Here is a 24,924-nt window from a genome sequence, read left to right as displayed (position 1 = left end):
TTTTGGGCATTTCTATTGGCTGCTCGACTGAAGTCAGGCAAGTTCAAGGACCATCGGTAGTAAACGTGCATTTGCGGATGTTCCAGCAGAAGTCCCCATAACAGCGTTAGGCACAACAGTTACACAGCAAATCAAGCAGGAAAAGGCAGACTGAGGTGGAGAAGCAACAGAATAAAGTCACAAACACTAAGGAGGAACGGGTCGCTTTTGCTTTGCATCCTCCTGGACCTCTGTGACTGCAGAGGGTCCGCCTCACACACACACACTGGCTTCAGAGGGAGAGCGAGAACAAACAGGATAAATTGCATGTAAATCTAAGAGAAGCTTATTCAAGGTGAATTCATTTTACAGTCTGAATGCGGCTGCCGCTCAGAGCAGCTGAGATCACAACCCCCTCTTTGTGAGCTTGTGGCGTGGATGAGCCGACGGCAGCAGCCGCTGCTCGGGACAGTAACTGCAGAGTGATATGTACATTCATGTCAAAGTTTCTAAAACACCAGACCTACATTTGTCACTTGTCTCTATTGAGAAAAAAGTCGCAAAGAGCGTTCACTAAAGAGACCGGTTAGGGAGGTTGAGTTTCTGTTTCACTTTAAAATGGAACGGAGAGAGGATTCTACATACTGCAGCTTTAACAACCTGACATTCTAAAAAGTTTAAAGGTCCAGTAAGATGCTATTTTTCACCCATCTCCATTAGTTCCAATAACCTCAAAAACATAGTATTTGAGTTTTAGCCTCTGAAAAGTCACTTTCTTGACACTTCTAAAAACAGGCTGTTTTGGGCCTTAATGCATGAGTGGGTATGCCTGTAGACGCAGACTTCATGCTTCACTCTTGAAGAGGGAGACAATCACCATAGAGATGCTATCCACACTCTTTTCAGCTAAAAAACTGCACATTACAGTGAAACGCATGGCCATTTAAGCGGCTATTGTGATTGTGAGTCCAACAAACGCTACTTTCCCTTTAAGGATTGTGTCAAACAAACAGAACAGCTCAAGGGCTCAAAAAATAACAAGAAACGTCGTTCAGTCAGTTACACCCGTTTTCTGCTGTTGACAATGAGGGTTTTAAAGGGTTAAAAGATACTTTAAATGCTCACAGATTACTCCTAACCTTAAATGTTGACTTGTTCATCTTTCTCTAGAAAAACCTCAAATTAATCTAAACACAGAATAAAGCAGCACTACCTTGATTATTTAATGTATTGTTACTAGGTTGTTTCTATACATGTGTTGCCTTTAACAATATTCACTTTACAATGTTGTAAATCTAAAAGTCTGACAATAAATGCTGTCAAAATTGTGACCAGACAATTTCTCAATGGTCATCAGTCTTGTTATTGTTAAAAGGTAATGGACATGATTTATATACTAGTCCCACACTGAAGTAGTCTGAAAGAGCTTTACATTATCAGCTCATTCACACAACAATGGAACAAAGCTGCCATGCAATGAGCAACTTAGGGTTCAGTGTCTTGCCCAAGGACACTTTGACACATAGACAACCTCTCAATCAGAAGACGACCCCTCTACCACCCTTGTTAGCGTTGCTGCAAACTGTCAGCCTTCCTGAAAAACCGTGAGCTTTCTCACAATATGGCAATAATTATCATACGGTGCGGTTACTACCGTGATTATATAAAATCATGAAATTTAGATATTGTTCCATCCCTAGTGTGTAACCCACGGTACCAGTGTGTGGAGGGTGTCTCTCTGGTAGAATGAGGTTCTGGAAGTTGATGATGCAGATAGCCTCGGCCCCGAGCCAGCGGTCAGAGACGGCCTTAATGTAGTACTGAGAGGGCAGCGGCTCAAAGATGGGGATGGTGAACACCACGTGCTGAGGCTCTCCTGTCACCACCTGCAGGAAGGGGAGGGGACATCAACCACAACTTATACAGCTTCAGCAAACCTCAAACTTTATCCTCACCCACCTGTTTCTTCTGCAGGAGGAAATACTCTGAGTGGTAGATGTGATCATTGAGGGGATCTTCCACCCACAGCCACCACGGCTCCCCCACGGAACCATGAACCTGCATCAGCCATGGAAGGAAACACACACACACACCTTTTACACATTGTTCTCAACCTAAAACTAGTACATGTACTGTAGTTAGCATGCCCACTGAGAGAGTAGCGCAGTTACCCGACCCACACCCAACAGGACCCGACTGAAGGAGTTGGGTTTGGACAGAGAAATACAGCCCAGCATTAGAACACGACACGTCTGAAGCTCATTCTTTGGGAAAAATAAACTCTGTGTGGATTGAAGCACTTTAGAAGTTTAACGGAACAGGATTGTAGATGTATGTCTTCACTGAGGGTATAAAAAAATATATCACAATATTTCACAGTGTGAATATCGTATTGATCCAAAAAAAAATTTAATTAGGTTTCTTTCGCTAATATATGCATAACACAATGGTTCCCAACATATTTTGGATCGTGACCCCATTTCGATATCACAAATTTTTGGCAACCCCAAAGACTTTTTTTTCTGTTTTTATCATGTTCGTTTTACTGTGTTAAAGATACAGAGTCGCCAAGATTAGTGAAAAATTGTGCCAGCTCATAAATTTTTATACTGGATTTTATTTAAACAGGATTCATATTTGAAAAATTGAAAGTAAAGAATACAGTTTAAAATTTTGTGTTGTTTTTTAATTATAAAACAATTTAATATTTATATAGCACTTATTACAACAATAGCCATCTTGTAGCGCTCAAATAATTTATAAAAAATGTAATATATAGATAAATAGAAAATAATAATACATATATATATATACATACATACACACATATATATATATATATATAAATATATATATACACATATGTAATATATATATAGATTTAATGATACAAATTGAATAATTGCATTAAAATAAATACATATTTTTATTTAATAATTATTTTTTACTCAATTACTAGACATTTCAGGCAACCCCATTTAATTTCCAGGCAACCCCAAGGTTGAAAAACACTGGCATGAACTCGTAAACGCTCAGTCACTATGTATCAGTGAACTCATCAGACCTTGTTAAACTACATCACTCCTCAATGCATTTTAGCTGGAAGTTTACTGCACTTTATTTTCATAAAACACACTGGACACTTTTATAGATGTACTGTATGTGGTTACTATTTTCTTTTCTTTTTTAACACTTTAAGAACTTATCAGAATCGGAATTTGTTAAACTTTTTTGAAAAATGTAATTTGATAAACAGCACTTTTTTTTAATTTTGTACTTGAATCGCATTTTATTTCTGATTAAAAAAAGGATTTACATCTTTAAGATGACTATATACTATGGCTCAAATAATAATACTAAACTTCCTGGATAACAATGGATATTATTCAGATAAATAAGACACTGGGAGGGGGTACCAGATGCCTTCAAGAAACTAAGAATTTATTTTTTAACAATTTGAGCACATTTTTGCTTATTTTTTACCAATTTTCTGCAACTACAACAAACTTGCCATATTTTAACCTATTTTCATAACTTTTTCTTGCCATATTTTTGCTCATTTTAATGCATTTTTGCTGCCACTTCTCCATCAAATTTCAATGCCTTTTCTGCACAATTTTTCACTTCCAATACATTTTCAGCACTTTTAAAGCCTTTCCACATATGTCATTTTTAACATCTTTTTTTTTTTTTTTTTTTTTTACCATAATTCATGTTTATTTGACCAATTTAACTATATTCACGATTTGCCAGTTTAAACTAATTGTTCCTATTTTTTTTTAAAACCACTTTTAAGCCAATATTGGCACTTTGAACCCCTTTTTTTTTTTTACCACTTTTTCTGTTAGTTTTTGGCCACTAATTTGAATATCCCATTTCACCACCTTTTTGACCATTTTTGGTCACTTTTAAGCTCATTTTTATTTCTGATTAAAAATGTATATTATTCGTATAAATAAATAAATAAATAAATAAATAAATAAATAAATAAATAAAGTTATCAAAGATTTGTGAGTGGGCCCCAAAAACAATCTCCCATTTACTCCCTCTTTATTTGGGCGTCGCGGGCTTAAAAGGTTGAGAACCACTGCCTTAATGAATAACCAAACTGTCTCGACTTTTTAATTTTTTTCTCTTTAGTTAAAGTTTAACTGTCATATTGAGAGGCCTCTCCTTTAATCCTCTTGATGGTGTTTTGGGGTTTTCCCTGGCATGCCTCTAAAGTGTATTAGTTTCTGTTAAAATCCGTGTAAAGCAGAAATACATTTCTGGTCCGAGTTTGTCTCACCTCAGAAACATGTGTCATTGACCAATGAGCCAAATTTGAAAGATTAAAAAAATCGCTAAGCACGTATATAAAATTAGGTTTCAAAATCATGGAAAAACAAGCTTTTTTCTCTGCTCTGAGGGCGAGTCAGTTAGAGGCGCTGGAACCGGCCCCGCCTCCGTGTACTGTGTCTATGGGAGAGAGCAGTGCGAAAGCAGCTCCAGCGTTGATAGTGCTTCCAAAAGTGCTCAGAAACCAAACGAGATTTCAGCGGAAAGGTCGGCTCTGCCCGAGTCCGAATATGTGCATTTCTAGAGGTGAAAAACAAAATTGCGGTGTATAAATGTGGTCATTTAATGGAAAATGTGGCACCAGCGGACACGTTTTATTCCCCTGAGTCTGAATATGTGGTTTGTTTTTTAACTAGTTTGGTGTGCTTCAGCAGCAGGGTCGGGTTTATGCTAATGAGGGCTCCACTACGTAACGCGGCTATGATTTCTGACCCGCTCATTAAATCCTGAACACAGTTTGTGAAGCCTAGCTCCACATTTCAATTATAAATGGTTGAATAGCTTTTTACATGTTTTAAGGAATACATCTATGACCTATTTAATGTGTTTAGAAGAAAATGTCAGAATTTGCTTTACACGGTCTTTAATGTCTGTCCACTGTTGATAGTATTATGTTTCGTTGTATTTCAAACTGCCAAATAAAAAAATAAAAGAAAGAAAGAAAGTAGATTCACAGGCAACTGTCAACTGTGTGTATAATTAGTCCAAATAATGTACTACTGATCTATATTCTAGTGACCTTTAAGATATTTTTTCACTGTATATGTGACAGCTAATGACACTAGTGCCCATTTAGTCGTTGACAACAAAGAAGAAGTGTCAGAAGTATGAGGATATCAGGGAGGTCTGATTCCTGGGGGCCATCAGGAAAGGGGCTCATGTGTCACTACATGCGTCCTGGCTCAGTGTCTGGATCACGGCTAAGCCAGGCCAGGGTTCAGTTACCGCTCTCCCAGGATAGGAGGAGCAGGGATCGCTATTGGACACAAACAGTCTGCTCTGAAACAAACAGCTTCCTGTTCTAAGTCCATCACAGCATGAAAAACAGAGAATTACTTTATGCACCTGGACGTATTAATGTTGATAAAAAAATGAAAAGCTGGGAGACCTAAAGATCTAAAACTGTAGAGCAGTATTTCCTCTTCTTTCTTGCTGAATGTTACCAGTGTTGAGTCTGTGTACCTGGTCATTCCAACGGAAGTCTGGTGTGATGACGAGACGGACACGGAGCACAGTTCGTGTGATTGGTTGGATGTTGGCCTCCATAGTGATGGCAGGTATTTGGTGAACACACTGTTTGACAGTCAGCCCAATGTTGACATGGTGGAGCATGTGACCTAGAAATACAAAAACAGTATTAATGTAAAGCTTCACATTGACAGATTAGATCTTTACATTCATGTCCTACACTTTCCCACTGACATGCTGCTGATTGGATGAAATAAATCACAATGTTTTGGCCTTTGAGACAATTTGGATCATTGATGTAACTTGTGTCTGATGCTAAAGAGTCGGTTGGTTTAGCTTTGAATAAATAGGAATACCTTAATAGGGTTTTACAAACATGGAGTAGATCAATATAAATATGGATTGCGAAAATCCCTTTTTTTATTGGGGGGGACATTAAACAGTAAAATTTTATAGACCAATTCCTGTAGGGGGGGGTTCGGGGAATACAGTATATGTTAAACTAAAGCTAAAGAATACACAAACCTTCACACAAATTATAAAGTGTAAATTAATGTCAAAATATATAAAACTTTTGTGCAGCTGTAAGTCCACAGCACTATGAACTACATAAACGTACAATATAATCCAAATTGGAGGGTAAAATATTTAAATTGATAAAATCATTAATGTGTTTTTAAGCAACATGACTTGTATTTTAAAGTAAAAAAATGTAACTGTATTAATTTTTTTTTAAATTGTGTTTACAATAGGAATTTTTTGGGTTGTGCCCCTTGATTACAACATTTTGTTCAGAATACTGTGAAAAAACAACTATCGATCATAATGATGGCGTGAATGAGGGATAACGCAAATTTGAAAGAATCTCATTTTGTAAATGTAAAGTGGAATGAAAGAGCATTCCGGAATAGATTTATTTCTATAGTTTTTTATCATCCAGTTATCTCCAGCCTGGTGTGGGACTAAGGCTCACACTTCTTTTTTCAGTTCATGTTCTAATCATCAATATTATGATCATCACTTTTAGCTAAAAATAATCACTATAAAAATACACATTTTAAAGCTTTCATTTGTTAATTTCCCGCTCTCTCCCATTTGAGAAACACTGATATATACCGATCTCATCTTTCCTCATCTCCCTCAGTTTGTCCACGCTGAGCTTCTTCTCCTCCAGCCGATTCAGCACCACATGGCTCAGGTTGGGGAACTGGCGGAGGGGGTGGGCAAAGCCCCACAGCCTCTTGTCGATCACCTTGCAGAGGGTGAGCAGTCGGTAGGTCATGGCTGGCCAGCGCTTCCTCAGAGCGATCTCAAACAAAGCCCTCATGATGCGAGCAGCATTCTGTGACAGACAAACACACGTCAGCCAGGGAAGACCAAAGCTATGATGGGAATTAGGGGAATGTTTCCTAATGTTTCCTTTAGCACGGTTCTCTGTGTAAAGTGAAGAAGCAGCTGGAACGTGCGGCAGCTGCAGACCACACCAACCAGTCCGTGTACTGGTGATTGATCTGCCTGAGTTCAGATGTCCAGGTTGATCACATCTGTGCGCTGATGGATTAGCCTGTGCAATGTTCGTGCACTTTAGGTCAGAGAGCATCGTGTCCGGCCTGGCTGTGACTGATTGAGTCAGGTGTTCCAGGAGTGTCAGTATTGAAAAAAATAAATTAAACAGCAAATAATGGGCATGCCAAATCATGAATGTGGTTAAATTGGCAAAAGTGGTGGAAAAGTGGTGGAAAGCGTTTTTATGTGCTGAAAATGTCTTAAAAGTGGAAATAATGCAGAAATTAGAGTAATGTAGCAAAAAAGCATTAAAAGGAGCAAAAATATGGCAAGAAAAAGTGATGAAAATAGATTAAAATATGACACGTTTAGTGTAGTTGCAGAAAAATGATAAAATTTAGCAAAAATGGGAAATATTCTTAGTTTCTTGAAGGCATGTGGCGACCCCATCCCAGTGTATTGCAACCCCAAATGGGGTCCTGACCCCAAGGTTGAGAACCCCTGGTTTAAGCACACATGATATAGCATGATGGTATACTGCTAGTCTTAATGGTAGGATAGTCTTTGTGTGTAGATACAAGTCGTAGCACTTTATACCAGGACAGGGTGTTAACTGGAGCAGGGACACCAATGGTTTGATTCCAGTACGTGAACTGGTTTCACACAGCTGCAGCTCACCTGAGCCACGTAGGACAGGTCAGAGATGAGGGAGAAGCTGTCCACCTCTCCACGGCCGATGTAGGTCTGCAGCAGGATGTTGACCTTCCCGTAGCCGTTCTCCACGCCACCCGCTGCGTGCAGCTCGCAGTAGTTACACAGCATCTGCTCCAGCTCCTCCATCTCCTCATCACGCACCTGCCAACATGGAGCACCTGCATGAGAGTCTGCTGCTGCTCTCACTGTAACGTAGACCCACAATACGTGACTACAGGTTTATGATGAGTGCTCTGAGCCGTGAGTACAAAGGGAGGCATGTGAGTGATATGGCAGCGTTGGACCTCTGATGGATCTTCAGCTGGACGACCTCTCACCTTGAGCTGATCAAACTCCTCAGCTTTGGAGACGATACTAAGGATGTCGGCTTCAGTACGCTGAGAGTTGAAAAGTTCATTGAACGTCTTCACATGTGGAAAAGAAAAAGAAAGGAGAGTGGATCATGCACCGTTAGTCTGACTAAGATTAAAGTCACATGGAATATTCCACAAATCACCAAATTAATCAGAAAGGAATCAAACTATGCTTAACCCTGATTATTAAGTATCCACACAACAACAATAGACAGATGCAGATCTCAGGTATGGTTTAGTACATCCTCAGGTCTCAGAGTCAGGTATCAGGAAAACCTCTGTCATTTGTCAAACCAAATGGACTCATGACTGAGCAAAACCTCTGTCAGATGAAACAGCCTAAGTCATCAGACTAAATGGCCTCAAATGAAACCGCCTCAGACCGTAAAACATGACATGACGTATTTTGAAGAAACCGGAAATACACATAACGTCATCAATATGTGCTGCTCCGGGGGGGGGTTACTTAAAGTCATTAAAAAAATATAATTCTTAATATAATATAAATAATACACAAATATTTTAAGTGCCATAAAACACAGTGAATGTACAAAATATATATGAATTATTTGTTGCTCTTTTTGGTGCTTGAGTCATGTGACTTGGTTCTTCTTCTGTTGCACAATTCAATTCTTCTTCACCATGTAAATGGTAAAGTGACACTGCAGCAGAAATAAAGCAGAAATCACGAGTTTACAACATTAAATGATACAACAACGCACATTTTTGTCATCAGCATTATCAGTTATGTTACTGATCATTTTTGCATTATTGTATATGTTACACACATTGTGATGGCGTGAATCTCGAGACGGTCTATATATTTCATTCTATTTTTGCCCCCCCCCAAGAATCTCAAACTCTGTCAATGGCATATCTTAACTTTTAAAAAATAAAAGGAAAGAACGGCTTTTCAACTTTGTCACGTGTACTTCCAGTTCCTTCAAAATAAAAGGCCATGTCGTGTTTTGCGTTGTTCGATTTGACATGTGAGGCTGTTTTATCTGACACCTGATACCTCACTCATAGATGTGAGAATGTCCTCAAATGTTGACCGTAAAGAAGGATGAACACGGTTTGTCTAAGTTAAGCCTCCAGCCTCAGCCTGTCTGGGCCTCAGTGGGGAGCGACTGTACCTCGATGGTGTTGTATTTGATGTAGAAGTGGCTGGCGGTCCGACCCAGGTCGGTGCAGGCGAGGTATCCGGTCCGCTCCTCGAATCGGATCATCCGGGCCTTGTCCAGCTTCCTGCTCGACTCCATCACCAGCTCCCTCCTGTGCAGCTCCAGACCTGGATCCATCTGTTCCAACCAGGGTCAATTACACTTCTCAATTACAATTACATCTTCAATTATTCATGATCAATTATAACTCAATTATGATTACAATGTCTGGAATTTTTTTCCCCCAATAACAATTAAAATTCCAATTATTATTTTCCCCCTAAAAGTCAATTACAATTACGTTCTCAATTACTAAAGTTCAATTGCTGATTATTTAATAAATAAGCCCATAAAACATAACGTTCCTCTTATGTTAGCTTTCTGTTAGCATCTCTAATGATAACGGGTCAGATTTGACCCGTGCCATAAATCAGCTCTAAAATACACTAAAACATTTTATTGTTTTTAATCTCTAGGTTAAATGTATTAGGCTTCTTAATCAATGAAAAAAAATAGTTATTCATATTTTTGGTGTTGGTGTCTGAGCCTTTTTTCTGTCAGTATACACCTAAATTTGAATTGTTTTTTAAAAAACTGTAAAATGATCCCTAAGAGAAGTGACAGGTAAAGTTGATATAAAACATACATGTGTGTAAGCCATAGAACTGGAACATGGTTCCACAGTTTAATTAAATTGGAATTGACAGTTTTTATATAATTTCTATGCCAATTTCAATTGCAAATTCAATTATCTGAACTCAGTTACAATTTAATTATGATTACAACAGCAACAGATTTTTGAAAATACAATTACAATTATAATTACATCATAATTGTGATTAAATATCAGTTACGCTATAACAATTATAATTGACCCCAACTATGGTTCCAACACGTGGCCCTCATGCATCACTCACAGTGAGGTACAACATTAGACACTACAGTCACCTAAGCTCCTCCCACTCACCTGGTAGGCTTTGTGGTTGATGCCGTACACCAGCGGGTTGGCCCTCATGCGCACATACAGGTACGTGTAACTCAGCCACTTCACAGCCTCATCCACGTTGGTGACTGTTCCAAGAGCAACCTGCAACAACAGGCAACTCAGCAACCTGCAACAACAGGCAACTCAGCAACACACAGACTGACATCACTGGTCTCTGTCTCCATCTACTGGATGAGCGCCACATGTGCAGCCACTCATGGAGCCAAGCCTTCTACAGTAATGGACACCACTAGTTGTGTTCTGAAATAAAACACACACACTAGTGTGTGCTTATTCATCTTTCACTATCTATAAATGTACAAAAATAATTTAAAAACTATCCTAAAACAAAGGGAGACAAATATGGGTTAAAAAACATTATTTCTCCTATTTAAATCAACACCCATGGGGAAAAAATATTAGTCTTACGTTAGGGTTTGATTAAAAAAATAAACTATCTACTTAAATCGATAGAACCCTGAAATTGATTGTTTTCTTTTTTGTGTGTAATGAAGCGCTGTGGGCTCATTTAAAGTAAACAATATTATTATTTTAGTTCTGCACCAACAGTTAGTTTATACTGTTATTCTGAGAATGTCTTCCATATTAAAGTAAAATCATTCAATCTTCGATTCGGTTAAATCATTAATTAATAATGGAATCATTAATTAAGTTCTACCTTACATTTGATCTTCTGGGAAAAAAGAGACTGAAAATGACAGGAGAAGCTTTTTGTGAAGCAGTAAATCTGTCCTCACCTTCCCTCTAACGTCATTACCAGAGGTATGTATGTATGTATGTGCACATACAGTACAGTAGGTGGTGCCTGTGCAGGTGGCAATACGCGACCAAAATAATAAAAAAATTAATTTTTTCCACATACATTTTTTAAAATCAAGTTTTTTTAAAGAAATAATAAATTTTTTCAGAAAATGTTTATTGTAACTCCAGTAAGAAAAGAAAATAAATACTAATAAATAAAAAATAAAAAAACAAGACAAATAAAAGGTAGATATAAGTTGTAGTGACGAATTATTGTGACTGCTCCTATTTAATTATTTATGTCACTTAAAAAGTAGGAACAATTATTTTAAACTGGCAAATAATGGGCATTACTAATGGTTAAATTGGCAAAAATAAGCATGAAATATGTTGGATATAGGTCAAAAGTCACAATAATGGGTCAACATATGTGACATTAGGTGGAAAAGGTGCTGAAAATGTCTTGAAAGTGGGAAAAATGCAGAAAAGGTATTGAAATGTGATGGAGAAGTGACACAAATGGGAGTAATGTAGCAAAAATGTATTACAATAAGCCAAAAATATGTCAAGAAAAAGTGATGAAAATGGGTTAAAATATGACAAGTTTGGTGTCGTTGCAAAAAATGGGTAAAAAATAAGCATTGGCTCAAATTGTTCTTAAAATTTTCTTGTTTTTTTGAAGTCATCTGGAGACCCCCTCCCAGTGTCTCGTGACAAGGTTGAGAACCCCTGCTGTGGAGCAGAGTCTCTGAACCACTGTGCTTTCTTTGAATATATTTTGCTCTCTACTACAACCACAGGTTGTCTTTCTGAAACACGAAATACAATGAGTTTTTTTGCTGTGAAACCAAATCAAATATTTGAATTGATGAAGTCGTCTCGTGGCAGCCTGAGGTTGAGGATTTCCTACGTCTAATATTTCTTTGGCAGGAAAAATAAACAAAGACAAACTAACCTCAGCATTAAGGTTGTCTGCAAGGCTGTCCAGGAACTGACTTTCAATGGGATTCTGCTGAGTCAGCAGGGTCAGGTAGTGACTCAGCTTGTCATGAGTAGTGATAATGGTGCCCTCGCCGTATTTGTCAAACTGGGGACGCCCGGCACGGCCAAAGATCTGCATGACATCGAGGATGCCCAGGTCCACCACAGAACCTCGCTTAGCATCGTAGATTTGAGTCCCCTACAGCACAAACACACAAAAGCGCCTGGAGTCAGCTGCTGTTGGTCTGAGGGCAGAGCGAGGGTTGGGGTCAATTATAATTGTAAATGCATAACTGATAAATAATTCATGAGGTTGCAGGAGGCAAGAAGAAGAGTAGAAGAGCTCTGATTGAATGTAAATAAAGGCAACCAGGATCAGACTGCAGCTGGTTGTTTTTATTTACATGCAACCGGAGTTGCTCTTCTTCATGCCGTCTACGATACAGCAGAGTTGGAACTGTCGCCCTCTGCGGTCACAGATTTTTTCGCTCACAGATTTTGTTTATGAAATTTCGGTAAACGAAACAGGTTTACATCAACTTTTTAAACTTTTACTGATTTTTAGAGCAACCCAAGTTGTTATTTTGACTGAAAAAGCTGCTCAATGATCCTGAATGCTTCACCTCCTATAGAACTCAATGCACTGAAAGGGGCGATTTATGTCATCAATGACGTCATTTCAACAGTCCCATTTTTAAAAGTTAATAAAACAAATATGGAGCAAAATAATGCATTTGTTAGACAGATTTTCTAATACGGACATTTTAAAGGTTTTAGGTAACATTTGTAAAAACATGGGAGGATCTCTTTCAGGAAATCTTTGCCTTGTTTGATTTATTTCCATTTTTTGTGTTCATGTTCGAAATCAAATCAAATAAAAAAATGCAAATATCCTCATTACAATTATGATGCAATTATTATTGTAATTGAAAATATATGTTGCTGTTGAAATTTTATAATTACAATTTAGTGAAACGCAAACCTGGGGAACCATGTTACAGTTCTGTGGCTTACACATATGTAGTTAACAATTATTAAAATATGTTTCATATCAAGTGTTCCTGTCACTTCTCTTGAGGATCATTTTACCATTTAAAAAAAATTAAAATAATATTAATCTAGAGGTATACTGACAGGAAAAAGGCTCGACGCCCACACCTAAAATATGAATGCCAATATTTTCCTGGATAAAGTAGATGACAAATATTTTTGTGTATTTTACAGCTGATTTAACGGTCAAAACGGATTTGTTATTATAAGAGATGCTAACAGAAAGCTTGGTAATTGTGAATAATTGAATTTGAAAATAATAATTGTAATTTTAATTGTAATTGAGTTATAATTGAACATGGATAACTGAAAATGTAATTAACTGAAAAATGTAATTGACCCCAACCCTGGAGCAAGCAGACAACAAGGAGGAGGACCTTAATAATGACTGCATGTGCTGGCAGGTTGACCCCCCAGGCCAGGGTGGCAGTGCACACCAGCACCTTCAGGTAGCCCTTTGAGAACATGCTCTCCATCAGGTTCCGGTCAGAGCGCAGCATCCCAGCGTGGTGGATCCCAAAGCCGTCTGGAAACAGGCCCTTCATCTGCTTGTTCCTGGAGCGCTGGATCTGCAGGCCAGAGAAAGGTCAAAGGTCACAGATTGGCCTTAAAATGATTCATCACATGTAGGATGTTGAATAGCAACTTTAGCACGTTTATAACATTCCCTCATATTATCCTTTGGGTCAATTTGACCCCATTCAATGTTTATCATTGACTGTTTCTTTTGCTTCATATTTTATGACTTTTCCTAATTTAATGGGTACATTTGATCAAGCATGAAATTATCATTTGACTGTAAGCTGTTTTATTGGTGTAAAACCTGTGATGATTGTTAATGTTGTAATAATTGTTGGTCAATGAATTGTAATCAAATTGAATCGTGAGGTTCTTTAATTGGCACACACCTAGTAGGTGTAGCCAAAATAAAATCATTTGATTTTGCATTTAAATCTTAATTAAAAAGAACATTGGAATGAGAAATGCCTCCAAACAGCTACAGGATTGTAGCCTAATCTGGATCAACAGAGTAAACATGATGTAATGTTCAATGTAGATGTGTTTGTTATAGAAATATCGATGTAGATTCAATTTAGTGTTGACTAAAAATGACAAATGCTGACTACAATGACGGAATTAGACAAAAGACATTTAGTCTTTATTTCCCCAGAAAAAACATTTCAGAAAGCAAAAAGCTAACCATGGTAGTGCTGTTATAGATGGGTTTCCACTCCCATGATTCCCTGCACGCGTCGCCATCTTGTGTCACTGCAACCTTTACAGGTAACCCGAGTTACCCACTTTACACCATTTTAGCCGTGTGTACTGTCGCATACATGTGTTGCTCAAACAGAGCGAAGCCAGGGGAAAATAAAAAACAGTTTTATTGCATTCCTAAAATAATAACTTTCCACTTAACTTCTGTAAATACCTCACTTTGCAAGTTGCATTTAAACTATCTCTGTAGATTGTTAAGCCAAAGCTCGCTCTCTCTCTCTCTCTCTCTCTCTCTGGCCATTAATGTTGTCAGTAAATGTGAGAAGATTTGGATGCAAGAAAAAAGGATGAAAGAAAAATTAATTCTTATTTGAATTCTTTGAATTTGAATTCTATTTTAAAAGTTTGTCCTGATGGTGGCGCTAGAGAACAGGTCAAGGTTTCATTATCAAGAGCTTATTTATGTGTTCAACAAATAAACAAAGTGCCTGACACACAAACTTGGTCAACAAAAATCATTTTCTGGAGGCAAATATCCCTGGTGTCACATTGAGCAATATTTGAGGATAATAGGAGGATCAAACCAAACAGGAAGTCAAAGTCTTTGGTTATTGTATTCCTTAATGCTCCCCCATTTATTTATTCATATATGTATTTGTTCCCTTAAGGAACTCAATGGTGACTCACTGGAAGTTATTGGCAGAAACATTTTTACATCCAAGTCTTTTTTAATGAGATTTGCACCACGCACGCCTGGCACAGATGTGACCAAACTGATCTGTAGTCTGTATCTTATTATGTATTTGTTTCACCGCTGCCTTGAACTTTTCACTAAATTTATTTTGAAGTTTACATATTTATCCATTTACATCAGATCCCTATTAGTTGTTACCGCAGTAATGACTATTCTTCCTGGGTATGGTACAGTAAAATACAGTAAAATCAAACAATCACAACAAACCAAGAACTATAATATTTCATAGGGGTCATCCCATGTCACTTTAAAAAAACATTCACGACATCCAAAGTACTTCGGTCTCAAAAGATTCTGAATTTTTACTAATTATTCCGTGATTATTCAATAGTCATACTGTACATTTTTTGTTTGATCGGATGACTATTTTTTGAGATTTGGCCAATTTAGCGAGGTGTGTATGAGTCGATTTTTGCATGTCCTTATTTTTCTTCTATTTTCAGCTTCCAATATCTCAGTAACTACATCATATAGGAAACTGTAATATGGTATAATAATCTGCTCTCTCAAAATATATAAAAATATCTGCTATACATTCTATCTGGTGGACATGACAGCTCCTCAAAATTGGAAAAAAGTTAGTGTGGGTTTAGGGATCATGTTTGGGTCTTCAGTAAACAACTTAGCATATGCCTCACCTCCCTGTAATTTAATCAGCATAGAGCTATGAACATAGACTGTTCACATCACTAATGATTAGTCACATATATGCATCGGTTCTTAGGTGCTCTTGAAATCCGAAAAAAAAAATCTTTTTTTTCTTTTTTACTATATTCATTGGTCCATAATTGCATGTGGGAGTGTAAAAAAAAAATCTGATCTCTGTTTTAATTTACAGTATAAAGGTTACACTTTTTTGGGGTATAAAACTATTTTTCTTTATGCGTCGACGGTTTCATTTTGGACCCCAACTTTGGGTTATTTCACCACTCACAGATATAAAAAATCCTTTACATGAGGCTATTGTAGCTTGGTTCTAGTTTTTCATTAGTAATATAAAAAAATATTTTAAAAAAACGTTCTCTTATTTTGGGGTGTTTTTTTCTAATTCTTCCTTTCTGAGGTACAGAGGAACGCTCATCTGCCTTTGCAACATGAGGTTTTATGATGACTAGAAAAGGAAAGGAGTGCAAAGTCAGTGTCAAATGGATATTAAAGGAAACTACAGAAACACCGACTCCGAGAGGTTCCCTTAACCCCAAAAATATGGCCTCTGTCTTCAGATCAACACCAATGATCAGAGACTGATTAAAGAAAACCTTCAAACGGTTTAGAGATTAGTACTGAATCTATTCCTTTAATAGTCCACAAACATCTAACATGGTTGGTGTAGAAATGCTGTTGATTGTTCATCACACACACACACACACACACACACACACACACACACACACACACACACACACACACACACACACACACACACACACACACACACACACACACACACACACACACACACACACACACACACACACACACACACACACACGCACACACACACACACAGTGACTGACAGTGGGTCAACGACCCAACCAAGCTGCAGCAGTCCTCATCACACAGCTTTATCTCTCTCCCAGGACGTCTGAATGGAGGTCAGCACCCAGCAGGCCTGTGCAGTGCACAGAGAGCCTATTACTGCCAGCTAGCTGTCAGCCTCACTCACACAGGCGCACACACACACACACACGCACACGCTCAGTGAATGTTTCCACTGCACGCATCAACTGCAGTGGAAACAAAAAAAAAAAAAAAAAAAATGCTGCCAAATCAAAGAAGGACGAGTGAAATCTGTGGTTTCCTGCTGTGCAGCTCTGGAAACTATATATATAAAATGTAAGTGAAGGTGGAACAGTTACCTGATCCTTATCCTTCACTTTAATGCTGTGGTTCTCACTCGTTCACAGGAGCTTTAACAAACCAACTGGTGATTGGTTAAAACAAACATTTAAACACAAATGAGAGTTCTCAACCTTGAGGTCAGAACTCCATTTAGGGTTGCGAGACACTGGGAGGGGGTCGCCAGATGCCTTCATGATACTAAGAATATTTTTTTAACAATTTGACCCAATTTTTGCTTATTTTTCAACCCTTTTTCAGCAACTACACCAAACTTGCCATATTTTAATCTATTTTCATCACTTTTTCTTGCCATTTTTTGGCTCCTCTTAATTCATTTTTGCTACATTACTCAAATTTCTGTCACTTCATCAAATTTCATTGCCTTTTTCTGCACTTATAAATTATTTCAACTGCTTTTCCACCTAATATTGCATATGTTAAACCATTATTGTCACTTTTAATCTATTTTCATTATATTCCATGATTATTTTTGCCAATTTAACGACATTCACAATTTTTCATGTCCATTATTTGCCAGTTTAAAACTAATTGTTACTACTAATTGTTCCAATATTTACCTTTTTTACACATTTTATGTTTGTTTTTCGGCCACTCTAATTAGAAACTTTTAACCAATCTATGGTTTTTTTAAATCCCATTTCACCACCTTTTCCATCATTTCTTGTCACTTTTTGATTACACTTTTGTCAGTAGCACAATGGCGGGTCTCCAAATGTCAGCATGAAATGTGTTTCAGAGAGTTTTATGGATCAAATGAGCACATGTTGATATTCTACTTGGTCACTTTCAGAACTTTCAAAGGTGGAGAATCAACAGAGATATTCAGCCTCAGTGTGCTTCATGTTTTTGTCGTCAGTTCCAAATGCATCTTGGGAAACTTGGAAGTATACTTCAGTGGGAAGGTTCATCGTCCTAATCATACTTATAGTATATAATAGACAGTGTATATTCATTGAGTTTGTAGTTTACAGTACGGAGGGTGACATTTCGAACACAGCCATGAACACGGGAAGAACTGGTGGGAGTCTTCAGAGGGACGAGAACCATTCTCTGAGTTCTCTCTGAGCTGCTGAAAGAGTCTAATTGAAACGCTGTGGCTCTGCTTTGAGGTGTCAGTGTGTTACAGCCATGCTTCCACAGTCTAATCTAAGGTGTGTTAGGGCTGTGCTCCTCTGACAGTGACGTGAGACCCTGATCAGGTCCCATTAGGCTCTGTTAGCTACAAATCAATAGCTGTGGTGAACACTGAGGCTAACCCAGCCAACTACTTACATCATTGCTTAACCAACTTATTCTGATAGTTGGTTTTTGTAAGGGAGGAAATCATAAAAAAAAATGTCCCGACATACTCTACCATGAAGTTACATGGACTTCATTCACCTTCCACTCAAACAGGCTGTGATAGGCTGGTGGAATCCATCACAGCTGACTGACATGGGGACATAAGGAACACCCTGGACAGGACTTGAGTCATCAGCAGGGATAGGACACATTATGTCCCTGCTTAAATAGTAAACCCCAAACTACTTTTTTCTTCTGAATACATATACATATATATTTGGGTATTAAGTAGTGCTGTTGATTGATCCTAGTCCAACTTTTAACATTCTAGTAAAAGTATTTTACTTTTGCGTATTTAGTTGTAAAATGTCAGAGTAACTGCCCTTTAAGGGTTGAACCCAGGCTATTACAATAGAATGTTGCTATTGGCTGAGAGATTATGTGACGTGACATCATTAGGACCATTGTGCGTCACTAACTGTCACTGTTGGCCCCGCCTCTTCTATAAACCCTGATAGAAGAGGATCTGTACTCCCTCCACTCCTGGCCCTGAGTGAGCATTTACAGCTGCATGCAACTGCGTTAAAAAGCTGATTCTGGTTTAATCAGAGGGTTCTTTAAGCTATGTGTGTGTGTGTGTGTGTGTGGCTGCAGAGTGATATAGTGTCTGTGGGGTTGTGTGCATAAGAATGTGAGCTCCTCCCTCTCAAACTACCTCACAGGTAAAACAAACATAGCAAAGGCAGGTTGATATTATAGTTAATATCTGTATGTTCTGTATATATTGTAGATAATCCAGTATATAAATAAACCAAACAGCGCTCACAATCAGTTCCATTTTTAGTAGCCGTTATACAACCTTTTATCACCTTTATGAGATGATCTGACGTGTTTGTGACCCAGTGCGACGCAACGGTCCAACAAAACAATGGAATATCGTCTTAAATGGATTATTCCTGTGGTCAGAGGAGGTGAGGAAGAGAAAAAGACTGTTAATTATTTACTGCTACTGCTGCTGTGATAAACACACGCTGAAGCATGAAGTCTGTTTTTAGAAGCGCTCTGAAAGTGACTTTTCAGGGTCTAAACCTCCAGAAAACAGACGAGTTTGGGAAAATAAACCAGAAATACTATGTTGTTGGGGTTCTGAGAACAAATGGAAATGAGTGAAAAATAGCATAATACTGGACCTTTAACTTATAATAGAATGAAACATGCAGATTTTACCTTTGCTTATTTTTGCATTCTAATTGAACTGGCTCTATACACACGGACGTTTTAAAGATGTTGCTGCTGAATATAGATGCTTCTCTCACAGCATCACAAACACCAGCAGCTCTCAGGAGAACCTTTCATTTAGTCTGCTCAGTAGTGCTACGGTGGCTAACTGCTGATTTTATTTGATGGCCCTTGATGGTCATGTGATTTGTTGCTCAATCAGACAGGCTCTTAATATTGGACAGGCAGGAGAGAGGAGAAAGGATGAGCAGCTCTTCACATCTATTCAACTTCCTAAGGTGCTCCAGCTTGTTCTGAGTTTTTCACTCAATGGTTTGCAGACTTTTCCTGAGCTGAGTGGCTACAAGGGAATTTAATTTCACAGCAGCATCTTTCAATCATGTTGCCTTGGATACAGGCTGGTTAAAGTCTATTTATCGATGGAATGGATGGACTTAAAGAAGATTCTAGATGTTTCCTTGTTTGACATGATGGAGGATTCTTCCTCTAATGACTAGTGTAAGATCCAGATACTTTTCATGAATAGTGTCAGGGTTGGGGTCAATTTGAACTGTAATCGTGTAATTGATAATTAATTACAAACATGGCTTAATTGTAATTGTAATTTTAAAAATCTGTTGATGTCATAATTAAATTGTAATTGAGTTTGGATAATTGAGTTTGTAATTGTAATTGCCATAAAAATGCAATAAATAATGTCATAATGTAACGCCTAACTGGGGAACCATGTTACAGTTCTACAGATATTTAGTTAACAATTACTAAAATATGTTTCATATCAAGCTTTCCCACATTTAACAATTAAAAAAAAAAAAAATAAAAATCTAGGGGTATTTATCACAAAAAACACAGAAACCAAAAACATTAAAAACAAATGTTTTCATTGATTAAAAAGCCAAACAGAGTAACCAATAGATAGGAAATAAATTAGATGATAAATATTTGTTTTTAGTGTATTTTACAGCTGGTTTGGGACCTGTTAGCATAAGCGATGCTAACAGAAAGCTAATACAAGAGGAAGGTTAACTTTTATTTCAGGCTCAGTAATTGTGATTAATTGTAATTTAACTTTAGTAATTGAGAATGTAATTGTAATTGTGATTAATTGTAATTTAACTTTAGTGATTGATAATGTAATTGTAATTGACTTTGAGAATAAAAAAATATTGAAATTGGAAAAAATGCTGATCACTAATTGTAATTGAATTGTAATTGATTATGGGTAATCGTTAATGTAATTTTATATGAATAGTATAAAGCAACAAATGTGGTAAAACCTTTTAAAAAAAAATGCTTGTACTGTAAACCTTAATCAAAAGTGTTGTATTCACATATTTCCTGTGATCTGAACAAGCAACGAGTGGAGCAGTCACATTGAAATGTTCACTTGTTTTCTGACAGGAACATTAATCAAACTGTCAGATTTATTGGCTTAAAAATAGCATGAGTGACAAAATTAGAAAGTACCCTCTGAAGCCAGGAGCGATCGCTGTGGGAGTCCAGCGTTGAAACGTCAGCTCCAAACAGATAAAATCATAATGGAGCCAGTAAATAAGGATCTAATTGGCTCATTCAGTCTTGCATGAGCAGCTTGAACCTGCTGTGAGGCCAAGCTGAGAGAAGAATGAGTCACACAGGAAGAATCTAAGCCCATGTGGCTCATGAAAAAGTCTCCTCATTATATTCTACATTTAATTACTGTTGTGATATCCTCCATTTTATTTCTATTTCTACACTTAAACGAGGCAGTCATCAAACAGGTAGGTGTTAGTCTGTTGTGACAAACTTCAGTCAGCAAGACAAGGTGAGAAAAGTTCAACTCCTTCCTTTCCCACGCTGCTTCACTGCTGCCTCCCACTGGATTGTCAGCTCGACCACGGGTGTTGGTGACGATTTCACAAAACAAACTGAAGCGTCTTTCTCTCCAGGATCGACTCTCATGTTACAGTCCTGAGTGTAATTTAATATTCTACATAATCAGTGGGCAACATGTTGGTGCACCACAAAAAGGAATTCATGTAGCCAGAATAAATATCATTACAATGGCCACGGATACATGATGTTTTTTAATTCTGAATTAGTTATTCTGCTTCGTGTTTACATGAAACTAGTAATTATGAATTGAGGTTTACATGAAAAACCAGTTTATTTGGCTTTATTCAACTCCGCTTTAGGTCTGGGTGTTGGGAAGGCTTCTGATTGGACAGGGGGGCGAACGTGACACATTTATGCTTATCGGCCGGCCGTCTTGGACTATGTCGTCACCAGCGCGTCATTGTGGCAAGTCCCGCATCTGCAGAAGGGCCGCAATTAATGCAAAGCGGAATTAAGTGTTTACAAGAAAGAGGAATTATTTAATTGGTAATTGAAATTGGAATAAACCAGCCACCTAATTCAGATTTAAATTCAATTTGGAATTAAATTTGCATTAGGATTTAAGTGTTTACACGGTCAGTTTAAAGAGGATTAAACTTTTATTCTGAAATAAAGATGAATTAAAGCTCCCATGTAAACGTGGCCATTGTTGCTCAACATGGTACCAGAGAGGAACACTTAGACCTCCCTCAGCTGTTTTATTGCTGATCAGGAAGTAACTAAAGAGTGAAATGGACATGCGGTGCTTTAGCATGATAACATAAAAGGCTACCAGACTGCAGATATGCTTCCTGTTTCACTGCTTCAGCTTTCTATTTAAAGTCTGCTTTCTGTGGAGTGAGAACCTGTCACTTTGCTCTGTCACTCTTGTCTCCAGCAGCTTTTGAGGTTGTGGCTCATTGTTGTTGATCAGGGCTCTGGGGAGCGGCTTTAGCACGGCGACAGCCTGTCACAAATCTGACACACTCAACGAGGTAGAAGTGGACTAGACTGGTAAAAATAGCAGCAAACGGAAAGAAAGCGGAGACATTAATGAGACTAGTCTGCTGATGCTGCAGAGTCTCTGGAGGTTTCACACACAGAGGCGTCGGATCGCCTTGTCAAACAGGAAAGCTGAACATCTGAAGGCCAGTCAGACAAGGAGCTTTTGGAGCAGTTTGTGCTCATAGCGCGGCACAGTCATTTTGGTCATTTCTATATTTAAACCAAAACAATTGTCATACCTTTTCTGCATTAGCACAGTTTGAAAACTGTGTAATACAGCATGCTTTACACTGACACGGAACACAGTCCAGTAAAAGAGGTTATATCACAGCTCTCACTCATGCACTTTCAAAACCTGATTTGTGTAGTGGACTCGAGGGACCACCAGGTGTCACCTAACCTCCACAGAAGTGTTTCCTTCCTGTTTGCCTGCAGAATAAAGCAGAGGCTGATAGTGGGAGTCAGTGCAATAGTATGGAGAGGACAGTGATACCTGACCACCTATTAAAAGAGTCCATACAGACATTTCCAAAATAAGTCAAAGTTATCTAAACGCACTTCAGTTAAAAACTTTTAATTCACATTATTTACGTTTAGCAGTGAAATTGATTGCGTGCCATCTAAAAACATTCACCCCCAAGTACAGCATACATGAGTCCAATTCTACACAATCTATAATAAACATAATGGCTATTATGACAATTATAGAAACAAAAAAATGTGTTTTAATCAGGAATTAGCTCATATTTACAAACTTATGTTCACTGAAGGCCACATGTTGGTTGTGCTAAATCTACACAGCCTCATTACTGTGAGACTATACATTAGTACTAGGGATGCACCGAGATAAAAATTCTTGGCCAAAACCAAAAACCGAAAAGGAGAAAGCCAAGGCCGAAAAAACTGAAACACTGAAATAAATGAATATGCAGTCCCATTGCGTTTATGGCTATAAATGTGTACTAACCTCACTAAAATTAAAACTGTGCAATTTGTAGAAATTGATATTAATGCTTAAAAAAAAAAAATATATATATATATATATATATATATGTATACACCTATAAAAGCAAGGGAGGTCTGTGTGGATGTGTGTGTGTGTGTGTGTGTGTGTGTGTGTGTGTGTGTGGAGCAAATATCCCAGTTCGACCTGAAACTCGGTCAACGGGTTCCAAATACCCCGAGTGTGTGTATCTGTTATTTTGGAGTAATTTCGTCATTTCCAAATGTTTATTTTAATTTTATTTCACTTCTGAACGGCCTCGAAATGAAACCTATTCAACTTTTGGTCTCAGGGTGTGAGGGGGTGCTAGCGCACCATTTATATCTATTTCACTACACAGCTCCTCACACAAGCAAGAGTCACGTGTGCAGCCAGAGCCAATCGCTGCGCACACAGCCAAGCAGACACAGACTGTAAACACGAGTGAGAGAGAAGAAGATAGTTTTATACCGGAGAGGGGAGAGGAGCGTCTGAGCAGCCGTGCTTGCACAGATAAACTAGCAAAGCTCTTAAGTCTCACTTATTGGGCTGATGTTAGTCACTGATGTTCGTGTGTGTGAGCCACTGCCGACTCCACTTCCTCCTGTGCCATGTTATTGTTAGCGTCTCAAACACGGAGCTCTCTGAATAGATCATTTGAAACCGTCGGCCACTGGTGAGTCTTCTGCAGACACGTTTCCCATTGTTTAAACCATATAACTGTTGTTCAATAATGCGCTGTTTCACAAGAGTCGGTATTGACCTCAACCTGTTCAATACTCCATCTGGAAAACTGCAGATTCTCTGTGGTGCCGTGCATGGAAGCTAAGCTCTGACCACTCGGTTCGAAGGTAAACAATGATTTTTGTATTTTTTAAAAGACAGCCAAATAGTTGATAATACTTTAATTTACTTACTCACTCATGTAGTTTGGAGCTTTACATTTTGTTTTGCGCAGTTTTGTTACTTTTCTGATTGGCGCTACAATTACTATGGAGTTTGGTCATCAGCGGCTCAAACATTTCACGGAAGACACACACACGGTATTTATTTATTTATATATACTAAATGAGTAAAATAAAACACAAAAAATGCACAAAAAGACAACTGAAAGAATAAAAAATACACAACTCCAAAAAAAATATGAAAATGACTAAAATACACAAAACTAAATATTTATACTAAAAATACACAAAATGACAACAGAAAGATACACAAATACACATATCGACTCCAAAAATACACCAAACAAAAAAATATAAAAGTGAGTAAAAAAAACAACAAACACATTTATCATGTTCATGTCTCATAGAATTAAACCAGGGAAATCGCAAACGCTGTTTTATTTTGCACCCGCAAATAAACCCCTTTATAACACTACAGAGCACAGAGTATGTACAGTACACCTCTTTGTACATCCAACCTTCAAACACATACTCATTTGGACATAATAAACTCTACTTAAGCTGCCACATGAATGCATACTTCCGACGGACACTGTACTAGTATATGAAGAAATACATGTTTAACTTGACCCACTCATACATTAAATAATAATGTACAGGACTACAATAGACTGTGAGCTTCTGAAAGAGAGTCAAATTAAAACTCAAAGAAGAGAGAAGTCCTTGATGAAAATCAGCTTGACTTTATTCATCAGAGCGTGTACTCCATGTGCATTGATCGCAGCGTGGATAATTTTTTGTGC

General features: G+C 37.8%; 1 protein-coding gene across 2 annotated transcripts in view; it reads right to left on the bottom strand.

Moving 5' to 3' along the window:
* The window catches only part of ascc3 (activating signal cointegrator 1 complex subunit 3), a 370,966-nt gene that overhangs the window by 47,255 nt on the left and 298,787 nt on the right, over positions 1-24,924 (bottom strand). For both annotated transcript variants that reach the window (XM_028470288.1, XM_028470287.1), the window contains exons 15-24: positions 13,397-13,588; positions 11,944-12,168; positions 10,209-10,328; positions 9,215-9,379; positions 8,043-8,129; positions 7,690-7,866; positions 6,622-6,847; positions 5,500-5,654; positions 1,939-2,037; positions 1,697-1,865 (exon numbers count right to left, since the gene is read on the bottom strand). In XM_028470288.1, the coding sequence (XP_028326089.1) occupies positions 1,697-1,865; positions 1,939-2,037; positions 5,500-5,654; positions 6,622-6,847; positions 7,690-7,866; positions 8,043-8,129; positions 9,215-9,379; positions 10,209-10,328; positions 11,944-12,168; positions 13,397-13,588 (1,615 nt within the window). The remainder of the gene's footprint in view (positions 1-1,696; positions 1,866-1,938; positions 2,038-5,499; positions 5,655-6,621; positions 6,848-7,689; positions 7,867-8,042; positions 8,130-9,214; positions 9,380-10,208; positions 10,329-11,943; positions 12,169-13,396; positions 13,589-24,924) is intronic.

The sequence above is a fragment of the Gouania willdenowi genome, chromosome 16 (assembly GCF_900634775.1).
Source record: "Gouania willdenowi chromosome 16, fGouWil2.1, whole genome shotgun sequence".
In the NCBI taxonomy this organism is placed as follows: Eukaryota; Metazoa; Chordata; class Actinopteri; order Blenniiformes; family Gobiesocidae; genus Gouania; species Gouania willdenowi.
The sequence above is the reverse complement of the archived record's forward strand: the minus strand, read 5'-3'. Positions and strand labels throughout refer to the sequence as shown.